This window comes from Elephas maximus, chromosome 10, assembly GCF_024166365.1.
Source record: "Elephas maximus indicus isolate mEleMax1 chromosome 10, mEleMax1 primary haplotype, whole genome shotgun sequence".
Taxonomy (NCBI): domain Eukaryota; kingdom Metazoa; phylum Chordata; class Mammalia; order Proboscidea; family Elephantidae; genus Elephas; species Elephas maximus.
In genome coordinates this window covers 7,088,274-7,107,042 of record NC_064828.1, presented here as the reverse complement: position 1 = coordinate 7,107,042, position 18,769 = coordinate 7,088,274, and the positions used below count along the sequence as shown (strand labels likewise).

The 18,769-nt window shown below is 41.8% G+C and overlaps 1 protein-coding gene and 1 long non-coding RNA gene across 4 annotated transcripts in view; one reads left to right on the top strand and one right to left on the bottom strand.

Annotated features, from left to right (window-relative positions):
• The window catches only part of FBN1 (fibrillin 1), a 298,816-nt gene that overhangs the window by 78,094 nt on the left and 201,953 nt on the right, over positions 1–18,769 (bottom strand). For 2 of the 3 annotated variants that reach the window (XM_049898545.1, XM_049898544.1), the window contains exons 25-33: positions 16,781–17,008; positions 14,382–14,507; positions 14,142–14,270; positions 13,194–13,319; positions 12,962–13,087; positions 11,619–11,741; positions 10,353–10,478; positions 8,275–8,400; positions 8–130 (exon numbers count right to left, since the gene is read on the bottom strand). In XM_049898545.1, coding sequence (XP_049754502.1) covers positions 8–130; positions 8,275–8,400; positions 10,353–10,478; positions 11,619–11,741; positions 12,962–13,087; positions 13,194–13,319; positions 14,142–14,270; positions 14,382–14,507; positions 16,781–17,008 — 1,233 coding nt within the window. The remainder of the gene's footprint in view (positions 1–7; positions 131–8,274; positions 8,401–10,352; positions 10,479–11,618; positions 11,742–12,961; positions 13,088–13,193; positions 13,320–14,141; positions 14,271–14,381; positions 14,508–16,780; positions 17,009–18,769) is intronic. The other variant, XM_049898546.1, reaches the window with a different exon arrangement.
• On the top strand, positions 3,408–14,158 carry LOC126084213 (uncharacterized). The gene is made up of 3 exons (XR_007518976.1): positions 3,408–4,205; positions 8,537–8,642; positions 13,898–14,158. It is a non-coding gene; the product is annotated as an uncharacterized LOC126084213 (long non-coding RNA).

Below are 18,769 nucleotides of genomic sequence, written 5' to 3'. Positions count from 1 at the left end.
AACTCACCAGTGCACTTCACGCCATCCCCGACCCACCCAGGGCTGCAGCTGCATCTGAAGCTTCCTGCTGTGTTGGTACATACGGCGTGTCTGTCACAATTGTGTGCTCCAATTTCACATTCATTGATGTCTGATAAAACAGCCAGTGGTTTAAAAAGAGGTTAGTACACGTGCCTTTTTGACTGGCTTTCACACTTCCCACAGTACAGTATAAACCGTTTTAGCATTCACATATATACTATATATATACTAAGCAGCTTTAAGTTTCATTTCATAAAGAAAGAACAGTATGATGCTACTGCTATTATTGGCTCTAATGGTTTTCCATTATTTTAATGTAAGTGTCCAGCAAAGCAAAGTAAGTTTCCTTCCAGTTGGTATTAACACTCATGGTCATATGTTTCTATTCCCAATATTATTATTAAGTCAATTACAGCACAATAGTGCAGACGATTTTCACATGCAGATGATGGAATATAATGTTGCTGGCATATTAGAAGACTTTTTTGATTATATTCTATATATATATATTCTATATATTAAGTAAATTTTATTCTTAAACTTAAAGCATTGGATTATTAAATCAATTGTGCTTTATTTTTATAAAAGCTTTACTTTAGGTACTGTTAACTCAAGGACTTGCACAGAATTTTACTTAAGGCAGTATGTGAACCGTCCTCTTTTCTAGGTTCTTAGAGTCATAGCACATCAGAGATCCAAGCCTTCTAGCATATTTTGTGTAAAACTCAAGTCAGTCCAATGGGGATTTTGTCAGAATAAAGAATACAAGATTAGGGGCCTTATTAAAAGACTGCATTATGCACATTTCTATTTCCAAACTTAGTCAAGATAGATTCTGTAATATAAGAGTATTATGGAAAAGAATAGAAAGACACTGAAGGACCTAAGTTTTGTTTCCTGACATTAACCCATTATTCAGTGGAAGACACATAACCAGCTCTTCCTTAACTAAGAATGAGAATTCACAGAGATGATATTAACACTCTACATGGAAACCAAAGCCTAACACAGAAGTTAAGTCAAGGAAGTTTATTTTGGCAAAGTGTTACAAGAATTTCTAGTGATCGCTTGAACAGTGCCATGAAAAAGAAACTGAGCAAGCAACTTATGTTTACCCTTTTGTTTACTTAAGAAGCCCAGTTAAATGATTTGAAAGTGTCTGGATACATGCTGTCTGCCAACTGTCCCATCTGAAGCTCTGACATGGGTCTTGGGATCTTTGGCTTCCTCTTAACTTTTAGCAAAAACACAAAACAATGACAGATATCTCCTACAAAAAATATCACTAACAATTGTAAAATGAAACTAGGCCAGGAGGAATCGCCTTATGATGACAATGTAGCGTATTAAAAAAAAACCCATTGCCGTTGAGTCAATTCCGACTCATAGTGACACTATAGGACAGAACAGAACTGCCCCATAGGGTTTCCAAGGACTGCCTGGTAGATTTGAACTGCCGACCTTTTGGTTAGCAGCCAGACTCTTAACCACTCTGCCACCAGGGATTTCAATGTATTGTATTGTATAGGTGATTCTAAATGTAACCTTGGCAGCCATGTGAACCTATTGAGGTACAAGGCAGGTCAAGGGAGGCACATACAAGGCAGCTTTAGACGTGCAACTAGGAGCTTCGATCAACCAAATAAGTGAGCACAACACATTCTAAGAGGATGAGGAGAAAGGCCAACCTAGGGATAACAGTGGTTGTAGGCACTGGGATTCAAGAAAGTAAGCCTTCCCATACCTGACCTAACAACCTGGCCTGTTTCCAAGTAGGATCACATTCTTTTTTCCTCAGATAATCACTCACCTTGGAGTTAGTGACCCACCACTTTTCTGGCATCCTGACATAATTTCCCTACCTTATTTGTCATGGTCTTGAATTAGGAGACAAGGAGCTTCAGCTGTGTAAGTATTGAAGCCTCCAGGTATTATAAAATCAAGAAATTTTCTAGGTGGCAGAAACTTAGAATTCCACGATCTCAATCCTCTGTTTCACAGAAGAGGACACCGAGGTCCCCATAGGTGCAAAGACTTGCAAGGGCCCCGTGGTCAGGAAGGGGCAGAGCCAGGCCAGCCCAGATCTCAGTTTCCCCGTCAGCAGCCTGGCATCGTTTCCTGGTACCCCAGCTGCCTAATCAAAGCTCGTTTCTCTGGGTACATCAGGACTTTATTCTAAGTCCTTGTTCATGGAGTTTTAAAAATATTGGTTTTTTTATTGACAGTTTATAGGAATATTTACTAATCCCTGCTAAGTTTCAAGAATGATCACAGCCTATCATCTAACAACGCTGTAATCTTTTTTTCCAATTTTCTAATGACCAAAGGTACCTTATACAGTAAACCCTGCAAAAGCTGGAACCTATGTAAGGCGGAAAACTGTCAGAGAAGGAAACTCAAATATTTTCCACTAAAAGAGAGCCCTGGTGGCACAATGGTTAAAGCCCTCGGCTGCTAAGCAAAATGTCAGCAATTCGAACCCACCAGCTGCGCCTTGGGTGAAAGATGTGGCAGTCTGCTTCCATAAAGACTACAGCCGTGGAAACCCTGTGGGCAGTTCTCTGTCCTATAGGGTCGCTATGAGCCGAAATCGACTCACTGGCAATGGGCTTGGTTTCTCTGTTTTAAATATAAAAACCCACTGCCATTGAGTCGATTCCGACTCATAGCCACCTTATATAAAGCAATAGAAAAGTGGTTAAGGCTGCACCCTGTCAAAGGCGAAAAACTTACAAGACCCGGAAAAACGAGGCAGTACCTTCAAGTCCCAGCTTTCACAGGTTTCCCGACATTCATATGGTTTTACCTTCCATATTTCATCTTGCAATTAAGAAAACTACCATTCCCTTTAAGAGCCTCCTGCCCTCCTTCTCAAAAATAATTAATATATGTTAATATAAATGTCTAACGCAAGAAAGTGTTTGTAATTTACTGTAACGTTTTCAAGGTGAAAAGAAATTATATTTGCAAGAGACTGTATGTTGTGGACTCTGGGGTGCTAGGAGAGAGTGACTATGGAGCCAGGATTCAGCTCTCCATTTCGTGAGTATTTGGAGAAGCCATTATCTCAATATCTTACACTTTCGATATGCAAAGAGAAGGGGAAACTGAGCCATGAGGAAACCAAACAAGAATGCTGTCTTCAAATACTCTGCTCTTCAATACGAAGGAAACAGGCACATGCCTGCCAAGAACATCTCTTTCTGTACAAATGTTCCCTTTCCTTCACAAGTTTGCTCCAGACAGAAAATTCCTTTTTAAGATTAAAAATAAGCCCAAGCCAAGAAAAGCAGAGAAATTCAAATTTAAGGCTGACACTGCAGCCTCCTTAACCCCCACCGAACTTCCCTCCCAGAGGCTCTCAAAGGTTCTACTTGCCCAGCTCTCTTGAAGGACAAGGGCGTGGTCTGAGCAGAGCTGGGCACAGATTCTGGGCGTGTCTGGCGTGCGTCTGACATCCCAGCAAGGGCTTGTGCTCTGAGCGGACCTGCCTCCGCTCACAGGAAGCCTGGAGAAGACAGTGTCACCAGCACAAACACCTGTCTTCCCCCTGAGCTGGGCGTCAGTAACATAAGCCCCAGCTGGGCACGGCTAGCACGCTGAGGAATCTCCTCCACTGATTTAAGCCTAGAGGAGACGGGGTTAGAGTAAACCGAGAGGCCAAACGTGAAGGCTACTTGGATTTCTTAACTTGGGTCCCAATTTGAGCCAAGACTGTTGAACTGAACACCCATGGAGTTTTCACAGGCTGACAGCCAGTGGCCAGGAATTAGCAGTGATAAGAAGCTGGAAGGAAATGCCTGCAGATTCTCACTGACTTGGGATGCTTTGAAGTATGTGATTCTCTCCCATGGACTGAAACCCACCAGCCACATTCCTCATGTGAAAGGAACCAGATAGTTTGAGAAACGGAATTACCCAGAAATCCTGACATCTTAACTGGAAACACTTTTGATGTTATACCACTTAATGGCATGCCGTCTCCACTAACTGACAGTGATCACATAACGCGAGGAAAATGACCAGTTGCTGTTGATGTGACTGATTCACGGCGACACCGTGTGTGTCTGAGTAGGCTTTCCATGGTTAAATTTTTGGAAGTATATTGCCAGGCCTTTCTTCTGAGGTACCTCTGGATGGACGTGAACTTTTGACCTTTTGATTAGCAGCCAAGCAGATTCTAGGTAAGTTCTTACAAATTAGCTTGTGGAAAGCCAGGACCCACCAAGGATGGCAGTTAGCAGTGCCCTAGTTTTCCTTCTTCCAATTTGTTGTCTAATTACAACTACGTAGAATGAGCAGCAGAATCGTATACTGGCCACAGAAAGTTGTAATCCAGCCTCCTTAATTCAAAGGCAGAACTATGTTCTCCATTCCCAGCAAATGTACGCTCTCCCTCCATAAAAGTCAACATACCCACGACTCTGGACACGGCTGAAGGAGAAAAAGAAACCCTTAACATCAGTGTGGGTTGGGAATGTAAGTCAGTGGGTGGATTCTGAACACTGCTAAAGTGATCGGGGGAAAAAACATGTTTATTTGTTAAAATGGAAACAATCAGTAATGACAAGGGAGCCGAAATATTTAGACAAAGCTGTAATGGAACGCAGAGGACTTTTTTTTTTTTAAGTTCTCATGAAACAAAGTTTCTTGCTTATGAAATAGCATACATATTTTTATAATTCCTTCGTAGGTTACTCATTAAAATATATCTATATTTTTATATCTATATATATAGATATATATCTTTTGTCTGTTACTAAAACAGAATTCTAGGTTATTTTCTGTGTGGTTTGCTTATCCAACTAGGCAAGATACCTATCTCTGTTTATAGCAGTTGCCTGGGACATTGTAAACACTTGTCTTTAATGTGACCATCACCAAGGTAACCTGATGGTATTCTGAGCTGTGAATGACACTAATGTTAAGTTAAAAGCAGGTGGAAAGAGTCCTAGTTACACGGGATTAAAAAGCATTTTGGCCTGGATTTTTAAAAACTTGTTTTTAAGTACACTGACTTTCTGCCAATTCCTACTTGTGTCGGTCATTTCAAGCAATGTGAGACCTTGGTCGCTAGTAACAGTACTTACGGGGCCCCTTCACTCCCTTCCCCAGCGCACCCCTCCTCCACAGATCACTGCGGGCTTGCTCAACCTAAGGAGCACTGCTGGAACTGCAAACCACCTGGCGGTCCCATGCGCCAGTGCAGGACCTGGGGCTAAAACCCAGGTTCTAGCCCTCAGACGAGAACGTCACATGTCAGGCTACTCTGACGTCAAAGGGGCTGTGAAACTCACTTCTTCCTGCAATGCTAACTGGACTCAATCAAACAGGAGCATCATTTTAGGTCACAGGTTTAAAAGGTGGGGGAATGTTGACCCTTAGAAGGGATAAAGCATTTCTTGGACTTCAAATCTATGTTTCTATTCATATGAGTCACTAAAAGGCTGCTGTTTTATTATTATTATTATTATTATTATTATTGTTTTATTTTGGTAAAATATACATAACAAAATTTTCCATTTCAATGTTTTACATGTACAATTTGATGACATTGGTTTTGTTCATCATATTGTGCAATTATCCACACTATCCATTTCCAAATTATTCCACCGCTACTAACAGAAACTCAGTGCCCTCTAAGCTAACACCCTCCCTTCCCTCCTCCCTTCCACCCTTGGTAACTACTAGTAGACTCTGGTCTCTGTACATCTGCCCGCTTCATACAAGTGGGATCATACAGTGTCTGGCCTTTTGTGAAAGGCTGCTGTTCTAATGTACGCTGGCATCACCTCATCCAACATGGAGCGCACAGCTCTCCTCGCCACAGCCCGCACACCTGTGCACTCACCGGTGCTAGGCCAGCCTTCTCCTCTACACGGTAAGACTCTCCTCCTTTAAACCAATTTCAGTCATGCACAAGGAAACAGCAGTATAGAATATTTGGTAGACTAGAAGCTATGTCTTTAATTAAAATGGCCTCTAGGCAATGTGTCCATTATGTATCATTTAATAAAGGCAATTCTTTTTACCAATTGTCGTCAATTCTGATTCATGGCAACTCCATGTGTGTCAGGGGCTTTCCATGGCTGATTCTGCTCCATAGGGTTTTCAATGGCTGATTTTTCAGAGTAGATTCCCAGGCCTTCCTCTGGGTGGACTCAAACTGCCAACCTTTCCGTTAGCTGCCAATCTCTTAACCATCTGTGCCACCCAACAGCTATATTTATTGACTAGCTACACTGTATGCCATGCACTGTGCCTGGGATTTATAAACATTATATGTCATCTACCTAAAACCATACTACTATTGCATGACAATTTAAGCTGTCCTCTTGGTGCTGTTGATGGTGGCTGCTGTTAAGTTGGCTCTGGCTCATGGAGATTTTACGTACAACAGAATGAAACGTTGCCTGGTCCTGGGCCATCTTCATGATCATTGGTAGGTTTGAGTCCATTCTTCATGGTATGAAGTCTAAAATAACCATCCTCTGCACATGCCCTATTTAGCTGAAATCTGGAGCATGGAATTCTGGAGACCATTTTCGTACAGAGAATGAAGACTGTCCAGTTAGATTAACTTCTCGCTTGATAAGCATCATGCTTTCTGAGTTGAATTTAAAATGAGCTCAAGTTGGCCAGACAGTGGCATTAACCTCTATTAGGTAAAACACAATATGGAACTGTCCTGCCTTCCTCTTCATTACTACCAGACCACCATCCTTGCCCCAGCACTATATTTACAGTGGAAAATAAAAAGTAAAGCAAGGACAATCGCACACAAAGCTAAGCACCTATGTTGTACACCAGAGCTCACAGGGGTATTGAGAGCTTACACACTGTGTCACTCATTTTTCAGCGCGGGCCTCCAGCCACCTTGCACAAAAACATTCTAGTTTCATGCTGCAGTTCATAATTTGGTTAGAATTTGTCAGTTTTGAGTCAATGGTCATATTATTTCCATTATCTTATGTATCCATAAATTTTAAACTTAGCATTACTGGCCAGTTTGAAATGATAGTAATTATACTTTGGGGTTTTCTTGAAATATGTTGATAGGATTAAGAGAGAGGTAAATCTGTACATTTACCACACTGCCAATCTATGAATACTTTAATGTTTGTTTTTAGTCACAAGGGCTTGCCAAACTGGCTTTTGGAATTAAAGTCTGTTATCTGGATGAAATCATACACCTAATTCAAGCTCACTATGGTCTCCATAAGAAACCCTGGTGGCATAGTGGCTAAGTGCTATGGCTGCTAACCAAAAGGTTGGCAGTTTGAATCCACGAGGTGCTCCTTGGAAACCCTATGGGGGCAGTTCAACTTTGTCCTGTAGGGTCCCTATGAGTCAGAATTGACTCAATGGTAATGGGCTTTTTTTTTTTTTTTTTTTTGGTTTTATGGTCTCCATTATGTTGTAAATTATGTTATATGTCATAATGTATTATGCCAACGTAAATAACTGCAGGAAAGCTTTATTATATTCCTCCATGTATTTATCATTCCCCCGTGCTTGAAAATACCAACGAAACACTTACAAAAAATGTCATTCTTACAGAGTGGCTTCTTCCATTTGACGTTTAATAGGACAGTCTTCCACAAACGTTGTGAAAAATTTTTCTTATGTGCTATTGGTATTAGACAATTACAATTACAGATGGTTTAATTATCACATGCTAAGATTTGCTTATGATTTTCATAAGATTTGTTTTTTTTTAAGATTTGCTAAGTCCCATGAACGAAGACTTCCTTGACGTAAAGCAACATAATACATCAAAAGCACACTAACTTAGAGAATCTGGAAGACTGATGAGGATTGATGGAATATATAAATTGTAGGATGTATTTCTTTAAACAGTAATTTTAATTACAAAACTTTAGATGAAGTGTTGGCTGTGAAGGCCATTGGGAAAGGCTTGTTTAATAAAGGGTAAGAATGTTTGGTAATTAACATATTAATCACTTTAATATAAAATGTTATTTTACCTGCATAAAATGTGTTCTTTAGAGTGTTCATTTAGATTTTATAGGTACCATATTTACAGTGTCCAATATATATTTTAAAAAAAAAAGAAAAACCTTAGCTTAGATCCAATCCGAAGTATGACAAATTCGAAGGAACTGGATGCTAAATTAATTTTTTAAAGTGTTATACAAAATGCAATTAGTATGCTATCAGGTTTAAAACTTATATTCATCTATAAGTATGCCAGCACTCTCTCTTAACCACTTAATATATTTCGTTCAATACCTGTACAGCCAGTTTTTCCTTTTTTGCCGGAATATCCCATATCGCAGTGGCAGATAAACGAGCCTTTAGTATTTTCACAGGTTCCACTTAGGCAGATGTTTGGATTCAGGTCACATTCATTGACATCTGTAAAACATGAATATTATTATTAATACATATTTATTTGATGTCTTTGAATACTTGTTCCTGAGATAAAATAAATGAGAAAGAAAGTTATAACATTTAGGAGCCCAACTGCTTACATTTACTTTCTATATTACAGGCTGATCCTGCAAACTGCTTCTATCTGGGCCATCACAAGGGATCGAACCATCAAAAAAACTGACTCAGCTCCAGGCAGGGTGGAGAACATCTCTTGCCCCGTTTGTGTGAGAGTCTACAAAACTTTTTAAAACAGCATACTCTGTTTTAAGATGAAAATTTTAATAATGTCTACATGACACTAACAAATTAGTTTCTATATTGTAAAAGAATTGATAAATGGACTTATAGTTTTAGTGCAGGCAGCTTACAACCTTCACTTCTTTCCCAAATTAAATTCTATTTACTTTTTATGACATTCACTTTAATTTCTTAGACTTCACAAATATTCAGTGAAGGTTGTCAGTCAATTCTACCAGACTCTTGCTTCCAGCCAAAATGGAGTAGCAGGAACCAAGTTTGCCTCCCTGCCTGAAACAACTAATAAAAATGGACAAAATACATGAAAAAAACAGTTTTCTAGACATTGGGTGCTAGGCAATGAAAAATAGTGATCCATGAGAGAAAGAAAAGAAACTGAGTTCTACGACTGTCTTCAACTTACTGAGTAGGAAGACATTGGAGGCCATGACAGAGGAGGGGAACCCCAGGGAGAGACTGGCAGAGTCTCTGAGTTAGAGACACAGTTGGGAAGCTAGGGAGGCCAAGGTAGCTAGAGTTCACAGGGAAGAGTAAACAACAGAAGAAAGATGCACAGAGAGAGAGATCCGCAAAAGGTCCCTCTTTGCTATTCAACTAGGTAATAATCAGTGCATGGATGTAAGGAAAACTACCTGATGCTAGAGAAAGAGCCACCAAAAAGATTAAAGGGAATGATCCTCAGAGTTCATAAAAGGTCTGGAACTGTGCCTGAACCTCCAGCCAGACTGGAAAACTTCCTAATTCATGGGGCACAGGGTAGAGTAACCAGAAGGGTCTCGCCTTAGTAACAGGGCGAAATTAGCCCTAGACTAATTGCTGCTTAAAAGCTTAAAAGCAAGACTTGAAAGGATCATCTGTTTCCAAGTAACTTAACTATATTCCTAAATGAAGTTCAAGACTATTTTTAGGAATACAAAAATATCCAGCACCTAACAAGGTACAATGTACAATGTCCAATGTCTGGTATCCAACCAAAAATTACTAGGCATTACAAAAAGCAGGAATATACGACCCAAAATGAAGACGGGAGTCAATTTATTCAAATGATCCAGAACTGACACAGATAGAATTAGTAGACAGAGACATTAAAATAGTTATTATAATGATATTCCATATGTTCAAAAATTAGAGGGCAATTGAACATATTAAGCAGAGGAAGAGAAGATACAAAAAGACTCAAATTGAACTTTTAGAGATGAAAACTACAATTGTCTGAGATAAAAAATATACTGGATGGAATTAAAGGAGATTTAGATATTACAGAAGAAAAGATTAACAAACTTGAAAACATAGCAATAGAAACTATCCAAAAAATACAATCAATTCTAGAGTTTATTGCATTCTTGTCAGAGATAAATTTTGCTCTCTTTTTGTCAAACATTTTAAAAGCTTAAGATCTAGTCACAGCAGAAGGACGGTTAAGTAAATAATGTATAGAAAAAAAAAATGTCCATCTGGAGTCAACCAATGGTCAGCTTGTCCAACATAACATATCTGACAAGACCATCACACAATCAAAAGACAGTTGCTCTTTGGAATGCTGACTTTAAAACATTAATCCTATGCTCCTTACTTTTCTCTTGGTATCAGTCTATCAACTAACCCATCTAAGCTTTATATAGCATAACAATGCTTGTAAATAACTAGACAAATTTGACAGTTCTGTCTTCGCTTACCCACACAAGTCTTCATGTCTTCAGATGCCATGAACCCATCATAACACAAGCACCTGTACTCTCCAGGTATGTTTGTGCACTGACCGCCATCACAGATATTGGGGTTATCTTCACACTCATCGATATCTGCAGGGATAAAAACCAATAGCCACATGTTTTATTGGTTCCATTATTCAATGATGGAAAAGTTAACTTATCCAAGTTAAATAAACTCAGCCTACTTGCATAAAACCATTAGCTTTCAATTACAAATGAAGCTTTACATAAATTACCCAATCAGGCTATCTTCTCTGGGTGAAAAAGGAAAGAACCGTTTTCAATATTCACAACATACTGTTCAAGGACAAGGGGCCCGTACAGACTTAAAACTCCATCATTTAATCAGTAGTTTTATTTCTATTATGAATTTACCATTCAAAATTAGTATAAATCTTATTCTTCTCACTGTCAAATTCTAAATGCATAAGGTCTAACATCTTCTATTTTACTGATATTTTATGGTGGAAATTGCTTGACACAAACGTGCTTAGGAGCACTTTTAGTAACAATATTTATTGTCAACATTTCATTTTCATAGTCAAATTTATATCTAGCATTTTTTTAGAGAGATTTTTCTAGGTCAGTCAAATAATTTTGGCTTTTAAACCCACGTTCTTTTCTTAACCTTAGCCAGAATAACCATCTGTATTGCCCACATTGTTTCTCACCCCTAGACGACTATGTGGCTCTCCTAGCCCAGGGCGATACAAACGGAGGTAAAAATGAGAACGTTGCTTCTCAAACATCAGCATGCATCTATATCTCTTGAAGGGCTCGTTAAAGCACAGATTACTGGGATCCAGCCCAGGAGTTTGTGATTCAGCAGGACTAGGGTACGGCCTGAGAGTCTGTGTTTCCAACATGTTCTCAGGTGATGCTGATGCTGCTGGTCCCAGGATCACACCTTGATCAGCATGGAATTACACCAAAGGATTAGACTCTTTAAAATTCTGATCAATGAAGAAAATGTATTTTAAACCCCATTTATTGAGCACATGCCAGGTTGTATGCTAAGCTATACATATTTTTTCATACATGCAATCTGAACCCCATCGTAGAGATGAGAAATCTGATGCTAAGTATCTTGATTGAGGATGCACTGCTAACCTAAGTGGCAAAACAAGGATGTGAACCCAGGACTAACTGACTCCAAAGCCCAGGCCCTGAATGACTATAGTTAGGGAGCTCTTATGGAGAGATTTCAACATGTGGCTTCAACCCACTCACCAGTGCATGACCTCTGGTCAGGCATGAGTGCGAATCCCGGCTGACAGCTGCATTCGTAGCTGCCTTCAGAGTTTGTACAGAAGGTTTCACAACCACCGTTCATTATGCTGCATTCATCAATGTCTAGGAGAAATGAGAACAACATCACCTTTCTCTGTGTTTATGATCACGACCCATATTTAAAATTTCCAGGCATGAGTCAAGTAAAGCAAACAAAAAGCAACCAAAAGTCACTGTTTCATTTCTTCAACAGATATTAACTGCACATCTACTAAGTGCTAAGAGGGAAAAATCTAACAACAAGTAAGAGAAACACCACCCTTAACTTCCTAAGTCTTACACTGAAGCAGGGGAGCGAGATGAACATCGATTACACAACACTCAGCTTGGCGCATGCTATGCACGAGAAGTACTGGGTGCTATGAGAACAAATCTCAATTACCATAGCCGCCGGCACATGGGTAAAATTCTCTTGGTCAAAGGTTCAGTTATAAACTTGAAATTGAGTTTGATTGGCTGAGGCTCCAATCCTTCTCTAGAACCTGAGTTGGAGTTCTGAGTTGTCCTGGGCCATGTTTCAGAAGAATTTGGGCTGATTTATGGCTTTGGGTGGAAACCATGTGAGACTTGGCAGTTCCACATGGTTTATACCCCAAACCAGGCAAAAACTGGCTGTCTCTATACAGTTTAACTTTGACTTTGGGCACAATAAAGCCACAGGGCTTTCTGTGCCACTCTCCCCAGCACCACTAAACCTACAAAGGGCCAGCCACAAAGCAAAATGCTTGTCCCACAAAAACCCATCTTTAAGAGTGCCAGGCCTGGCCCCTATTTCAATGTCAGACATGATATACAATGGTTTTCTTTCCAATAATTATTCCTTGAAATCTTCTAGCAGATCTAAACTACCTGACTTTTAATGATCTAAATGACCTGAGGGCAGAAATTGCATCTTATGCTTTTTTTTTTTTTTTTTCTCTCTCTGTCTTTTCCACCACACTCACCAGGCTTAGTTCATTTCAGGTATTCGTAATCCCTTGCTGATATGCCATGGTGTGCGTGCGCACAGGCAAAGGATACACTACCACTCACTATTCAAAGCAGCGTGGGGCAAACGACAACTGTCAGAGCTAACACATTTTATATCCTTCATGTAACTGCTCTTTAAATAAGGAAGCTGAGGTCCAAGGGTCATGAGCCACTAGGAAAAGACTTTTACTTACGGGGAAACAATACAGATTAAGTAAAAGTAACTAGTGATGGAAACAGAACTCAACAGTACATTTGTTGGAGTGTTTTAGGGGCTAAATAAAACAAAATGAAAAATAAGACCGAGAACTCACCAACACAAAAGAGCCTGTCTGGAGTTGCGTGATAGCCGGGGTTGCAGGCACACTGGTACTTTCCTATGAGATTCACGCAGCGGCCGTTGGGGCAGAGAGTCCCACTCAGTTCACACTCATTGATGTCTGTTTAGGAAATAAGAACAACAGAGAACCAACCCTAAGTTTCTGACTGGAGGAAACGTGAGGCAAACAACTCGCCACAAGGAAGTGGTCTAATCTCCCTCCTTACCTATGCAGGCTGAGATGTTGGGGGACAGCTGGTGACCGGCAGGGCACTCACAGCGGAAACTCCCCTCGGTGTTTAGGCAAACGCCTCCTCGGCACAGGAGAGGGTCTCTCTGACACTCGTCGATATCTGCAAAACGGAAATGAACCATGTTGTAGATGTTGGGGTGTCCTGCCCAGATCCCCTTCGCCAGGCCAGCACATCTATTCCCCAGTTGGCTGGGTGTCCTGACTGCTCACAGCTCACAGGCCCCCTTTTGGGAGCAATGCTGTTCACCCCACCCAGGAATGCCTGGGAAGGTGAGATATGATATCCTTCTCCCATATAGCGGGGGACTCATGGCCAAAAACTGACTGAACTGACACGGGAACATAAAATCCTGGCCTCCTTGCCTCAAAGTGGGATGACTCTGGTGCCACTCGTACTCCAGAGCTCCCCATGCAGTCAGACTGTGACTAAAACGCAGCGAAGTCTGCTTATCTTCTTCCCTGGTCCTATCCTGCTTCTCTCATTTCCTTACAAGTTCCCTTGAGAGCACTGTCTCAAAAAAATAACTTTTTCAAGAAGCCCCATCTCAGGCTCTGTTTTCAGGGAGCCTGACCTAAGACAACCTGCGTCATCAATCTCCTTTTGTAGAGATTTTGGACAGAAGCCCTGTAATGTGATGCCTAATAAAGCCTATGTTTGAAGTGTTCTCCTTTCCCTAGGTGTCTACTGCAGGTGTTGCACTCACTTCTCAAGGACACACAACTGGTCTCCACGGCCACCTACGACCCCACATAAACTGCCTCCTTCCTTCTGCATCCAGTCTCCCTCCACCACGCGATTCCCGACTCCCTGGACATGACGCCAGCACACGGGGGGCCAGAGAGTACCTGGAAGGCACGCTACAAGCCGTGGAAGCCTCCTGGAGTCCTTTCTCCCTTGCGGGTCTGATGGCCACACACTTACCCATGCAGTTCTTCATCATCATGAATCCACTTTCGTAGCCTTCATCGCACTTGCATTCAAAGTCCCCCGGGGTGTTCACACACTGGCCTCGGCCACAGAGGTCGGGAGATATGCGGCACTCATCGATGTCTGGGCAAAGACAAGGGACAGGCGTGAGCAGCAGGGTCACTGCAATTCTGTGGCAACATGTGAAAGAGCTTTAAGGGGTGACATTGCCCCAGGTGAGGACCTTTCACGCACCTGTGCAGTTCCTTTCCTCGGAATCGAGTGCAAAGCCACTGTCACACCTGCACTTGAAACTGCCGATGGTGTTCCTGCACTTGCCGTGTGTGCAGAGGTTCGGGATCATCTTGCACTCGTTGATGTCTTCAAGGAAAACGGAACGTGGGAAAGTTTGTCAGCAACCCGCTGGGAGCGCAAAGTCCCCCCATTTGAAACACAGAGAGAGGGAGGGTTTTGACTTACGAAACTTAAACGATTTTTTAGTAAAAAAAAAAAGTTATAAGGACTTAGAAATATTCATTTTAAACAACATGTGGTGATCCACAAGAAATATGACCTTGTAAACATGTCCAGCCTTTTAAACATCATTTTAGAAAGCATTGTTAGAGAAGCAGAGAGTATGCGTATTTGAACTTCTGGGGCCTAGCACACTGCCTGGTACATGTCTTTGTGGTTACCGTTAGCTGCAGCTGAGTTGGCCCCTGACTCATGGCAACCCCATGCACAATGGGATCCAACCACTGTGACCCATGGGTGTTCACTGGCCTTTCTTCCTAGTCCGTTTCAGTCCTGAAGCTCCACTGCAACCTGTGCAGCATCGTAGTAACACGGGAGCCTCCACTGGCAGATGGGTGGTGGCTGTGCTGGAGGTGCACCGGCCGGGAGTCAGGCCTGGGGCTCTCGCATGGCAGGTGGGACTTCTACCACGGAACCACCAGTGTCTCTCACCTGATAGCTAGTGGACGCCCAATAAATATTTGCTGAATGAATGAATATTATAAACCACCAGTGCCTATACTTAAAGCACATAGATAATTATTAAAATATATTTCCCCGCAGCAGCCAATTGAGTGCATAACAGAATGGGCTATTCATCTAACACTCTGATGCTTTTTTGCAGATATAAAAAATGTAAGAATTTCAAAGATATCCTTTATAATTTATTTATTTAAAAGTAATGTATACTATTTTTTAAATATTTTCTTAATACCATATACCATTAAGCTTTCATTAATATAACTCAGGGAGTTTCTTGTACGCTAGGAGACTCTGTGTGCGTATTTTATGACCTGAGTTTCGCCCTATAGGGGCCTTTCCAAAGCAAGACCTAAAGTTCAAGAAATCCAAGTAAGTTCATTTTTACATAATGTCAGGAGATGCAGAACCGGCAGATTAAATCTTAAGACCACCAAGTCCTTTTGCGGCAATGGATTGCCACAGCCTTCAGGAGCAAATCTTTCAAGCTCCTTTGAATTTACTTAAGTGATATTTGAGAGGGCCATCTAGAAACTGTTTCTTCAGACAGGACAATTTTGACTCCAGAGTTTCTCAGACCAAACAATTGGTTAAAAGAAAAGTCTATACTTTTCTACACAAAGTAAATTACATGATATTTATAGGCTCGCTTCCCATTTTTATAAGCTAATTTGGTTACGAAGTGTAATAAGTAGAGACACAGGGTAACACTTAGCAGCCAACAGACAGCTCGGCCCTGGGAATATCAGCTGGGCCTCTCTGAGTAACTGGAGTTCTGAATAACCAGCTATCTTTTCCCCATGTGCTGAAGGAAGCAAGCTCTGTATTATTGTGCATAAAAAGTTCAAATTAATTTTTGGAATTAGGTCAAACCTTTAATTTCTTATCTTTTACATGAATTTCAGATTGTGGCATAATAAACTAAAATAATATTCAAAACATCATAAGCCACTGGAGTGTGTTTACTACAGGAATGAATTTCTCTGTACTTGGACTGAGAGCAGCACCACTGGGTTTCTCATATCATTTACCCTCCATTGCCTACACGCAGGAGTCGCTGGGTGGTACAAACGGTTAACTCACTTGGCTACTAACCAAAAGGTTCGCAGTGCAAGTCCACCCAGAGATGCCTTGGAAAAAGTCCTAGTGATCTACTTCTGAAAAACCAGCCACCAAAAGCACTACTGAACACGGTTCTTCTGTGAGATACGGGGAGTTGCCATGAGCGGAACTGACTCAATGGCAACTGGAAAAATCAAGAACAAAAATCCCCGTATGCTCATGGTGGAGAGCAGTGACGGGGTGCTTCAAGTCGGCAGATAAAAGCCCTGCTGCATGGCTTTAGTAGGCGGCACAGAACACCCCTGAGCAGGCTTTCTCATCTAGGACTTAAACAGCACTCAGATCCGCTTCAACACTCAGTAACAGCTCGAAGGAGAAGCATGTGACTCAGGGAGTCCCGAGACGTAGGAAAAGCATCCAGCACAGGGGGCACATTTTGCTCAGGTAACTGACAAAACCAGAGATGCCTGCTAGATGACCCAGGGAGGGCCACACTGATGCTATTCACTGTAATTCTTCCGTTAGCAGAACTCTGGCCTCCTGAAAATGGATCCTGTTGGCCTAAAAAGAAAAGCAATCAGCCACTAGGCAGACTGTACCTTTGAAGAAAGGTTTTCCATTTGTAATTTCTTTTGTGGCAAATCCAGGTCCCCTGGGACAGAGCTCCTCATACTCGGGTGTATTTCTCACGGGGCACTCCTCACATTCCTCAGTCCCCCAGGCTGCCCCAACGGAGCAGCAGCAGGCATCCATGCGGTGGCGGCCGGCAATGGGCAGCGTGCACTCCTCGTCATCGTACCTCAGGAAGCAGGTTTCCAGGCGGATGTCTGTGGGAAGGGATGGAGGGAAGCTGAGGACAGCTACTCTGTTTTCAGTTTTCCCACATGCCGATACCTTGTTAGACTTAGTGTGATACCATCATAGTTTGCTATTTCTTATTGAGTAGAATTAATCCTTTCCACCAAAAGAAATCCAGGCCTTGTGGTGGCTCTTTTGCCTAATAAAGATTCTCTTCTCTTTGTCAGCCATATCTGCACCTCATATTTATGGAAAGCTCACTTTCAATTTTAGGCACTTTTTGACAGTTCTACGTAAGGAGCTGTATACTGAGAAATCCCATCATGCTCTTCTGGGAGACATTTTCTCTGTAGAGACGTGTCTACTATGGATGCATGTACCCTGATGTCCTGACTTCCCCGCTCCAGCTGTACACAAACTGCACTCTTCACTGCTGGAGCACATGCTAGCTAGCTTAATCACCTTTTCCTCAGACCCACTTTTTGGATGAGGTGAAATGGTAAACTCTGATAGGAGGACTGCCCTACTTAAGAAGAAAATCCTCTTCAGGATACACATAGGATATACCCAGCCATAACCCCAAAGTCAAGGGATTATTAGGAAGAGTAGAAAGAGCAACAGAACAAGGGTCAGACCACCTGGATTTTAGTCTTGCCCTATGACTAAGAAGTCACTTGTGTCAGGCAAATTGTTAACCCCGGGACCTGAATTTTCACAGCTGAAAAATGCTGTCCTATCCATCTCTCAGGAAACCCTGGTGGCGTAGCGGTTAAGAGCTACGGCTGCTAACCAAAGGGTCGGCAGTTCGAATCCGCCAGGTGCTCCTTGGAAACTCTATGGGGCAGTTCTGCTCTGTCCTATAGGGTCGCTATGAGTCAGAATTGACTCGATGGCACTGGGTTCTGGGATCCATCTCTCAAGGGGGTACTGGATTACCATATGCATTTGAAAATCGTAAAGTGTAATAAACATGAAAGGCATTATCTTCCCTCCCTTCTTCCGACACGCTGTGGCCATTGGCCACCCCAGAGTGCCTGAGCTTTTTCTCACGTCAGAGAGCTTCTGAAGCCTTGGACAACTTCACACTCAGGTTGCCAATAAGCAGATGGATAATTTAAAATGAATCACCAATTAAGCACTGAGCCATCTTTCAAGTGAAGAACCTAAGAAGGCAGGTCTCAGTAAATTCTGACTCCTCCTAAACAAAGAAACTAAGACTTGCAATGGGATTAACTGACATCCTATTTACAAAAAGACCCTCAGCTCTGAACTCCAGCTTTTCTATTTCATAGTGCTTACACTATAAACCTTAAATTTCTGTGTTTAAAGGTTTGTTAGCTCTAACTTGTAAATTATCCAAATCCCTTAGCCACATACCACTCTTGTAACTACTACAGTGGTCTTCACCAAGGACGCAGTTCAGAGTAACACAGTTTCAGACATGCAGGACAGCTGAGTAATATTTCCAGTCATGGATCAGAAAACAGTGATGCAAGGGCATCTCCTCGTTGTCAGAAGTCACAGTAGTAGTACCAGAATAAGTCTGTCAGACCCCACAAGCATGACGGTGGGGTCTCAAACTTGCTGACACCACAAACACATAGGGCGGCTTTCTAAGGTCTCATGGCTCTAGGCTGTGTCCAGCCTCTCCTACGTCATTGCCATTTGGGCTCCAACAGTTAGAAACCTGCCATGACTGGCAGTGACAACAGCCTTGGGCTTCCTCAAGTTCACTCTTCTGTGCTGTGGCATCATCACCTGATACCCACACGGCAAGGACCTAGCAGGCA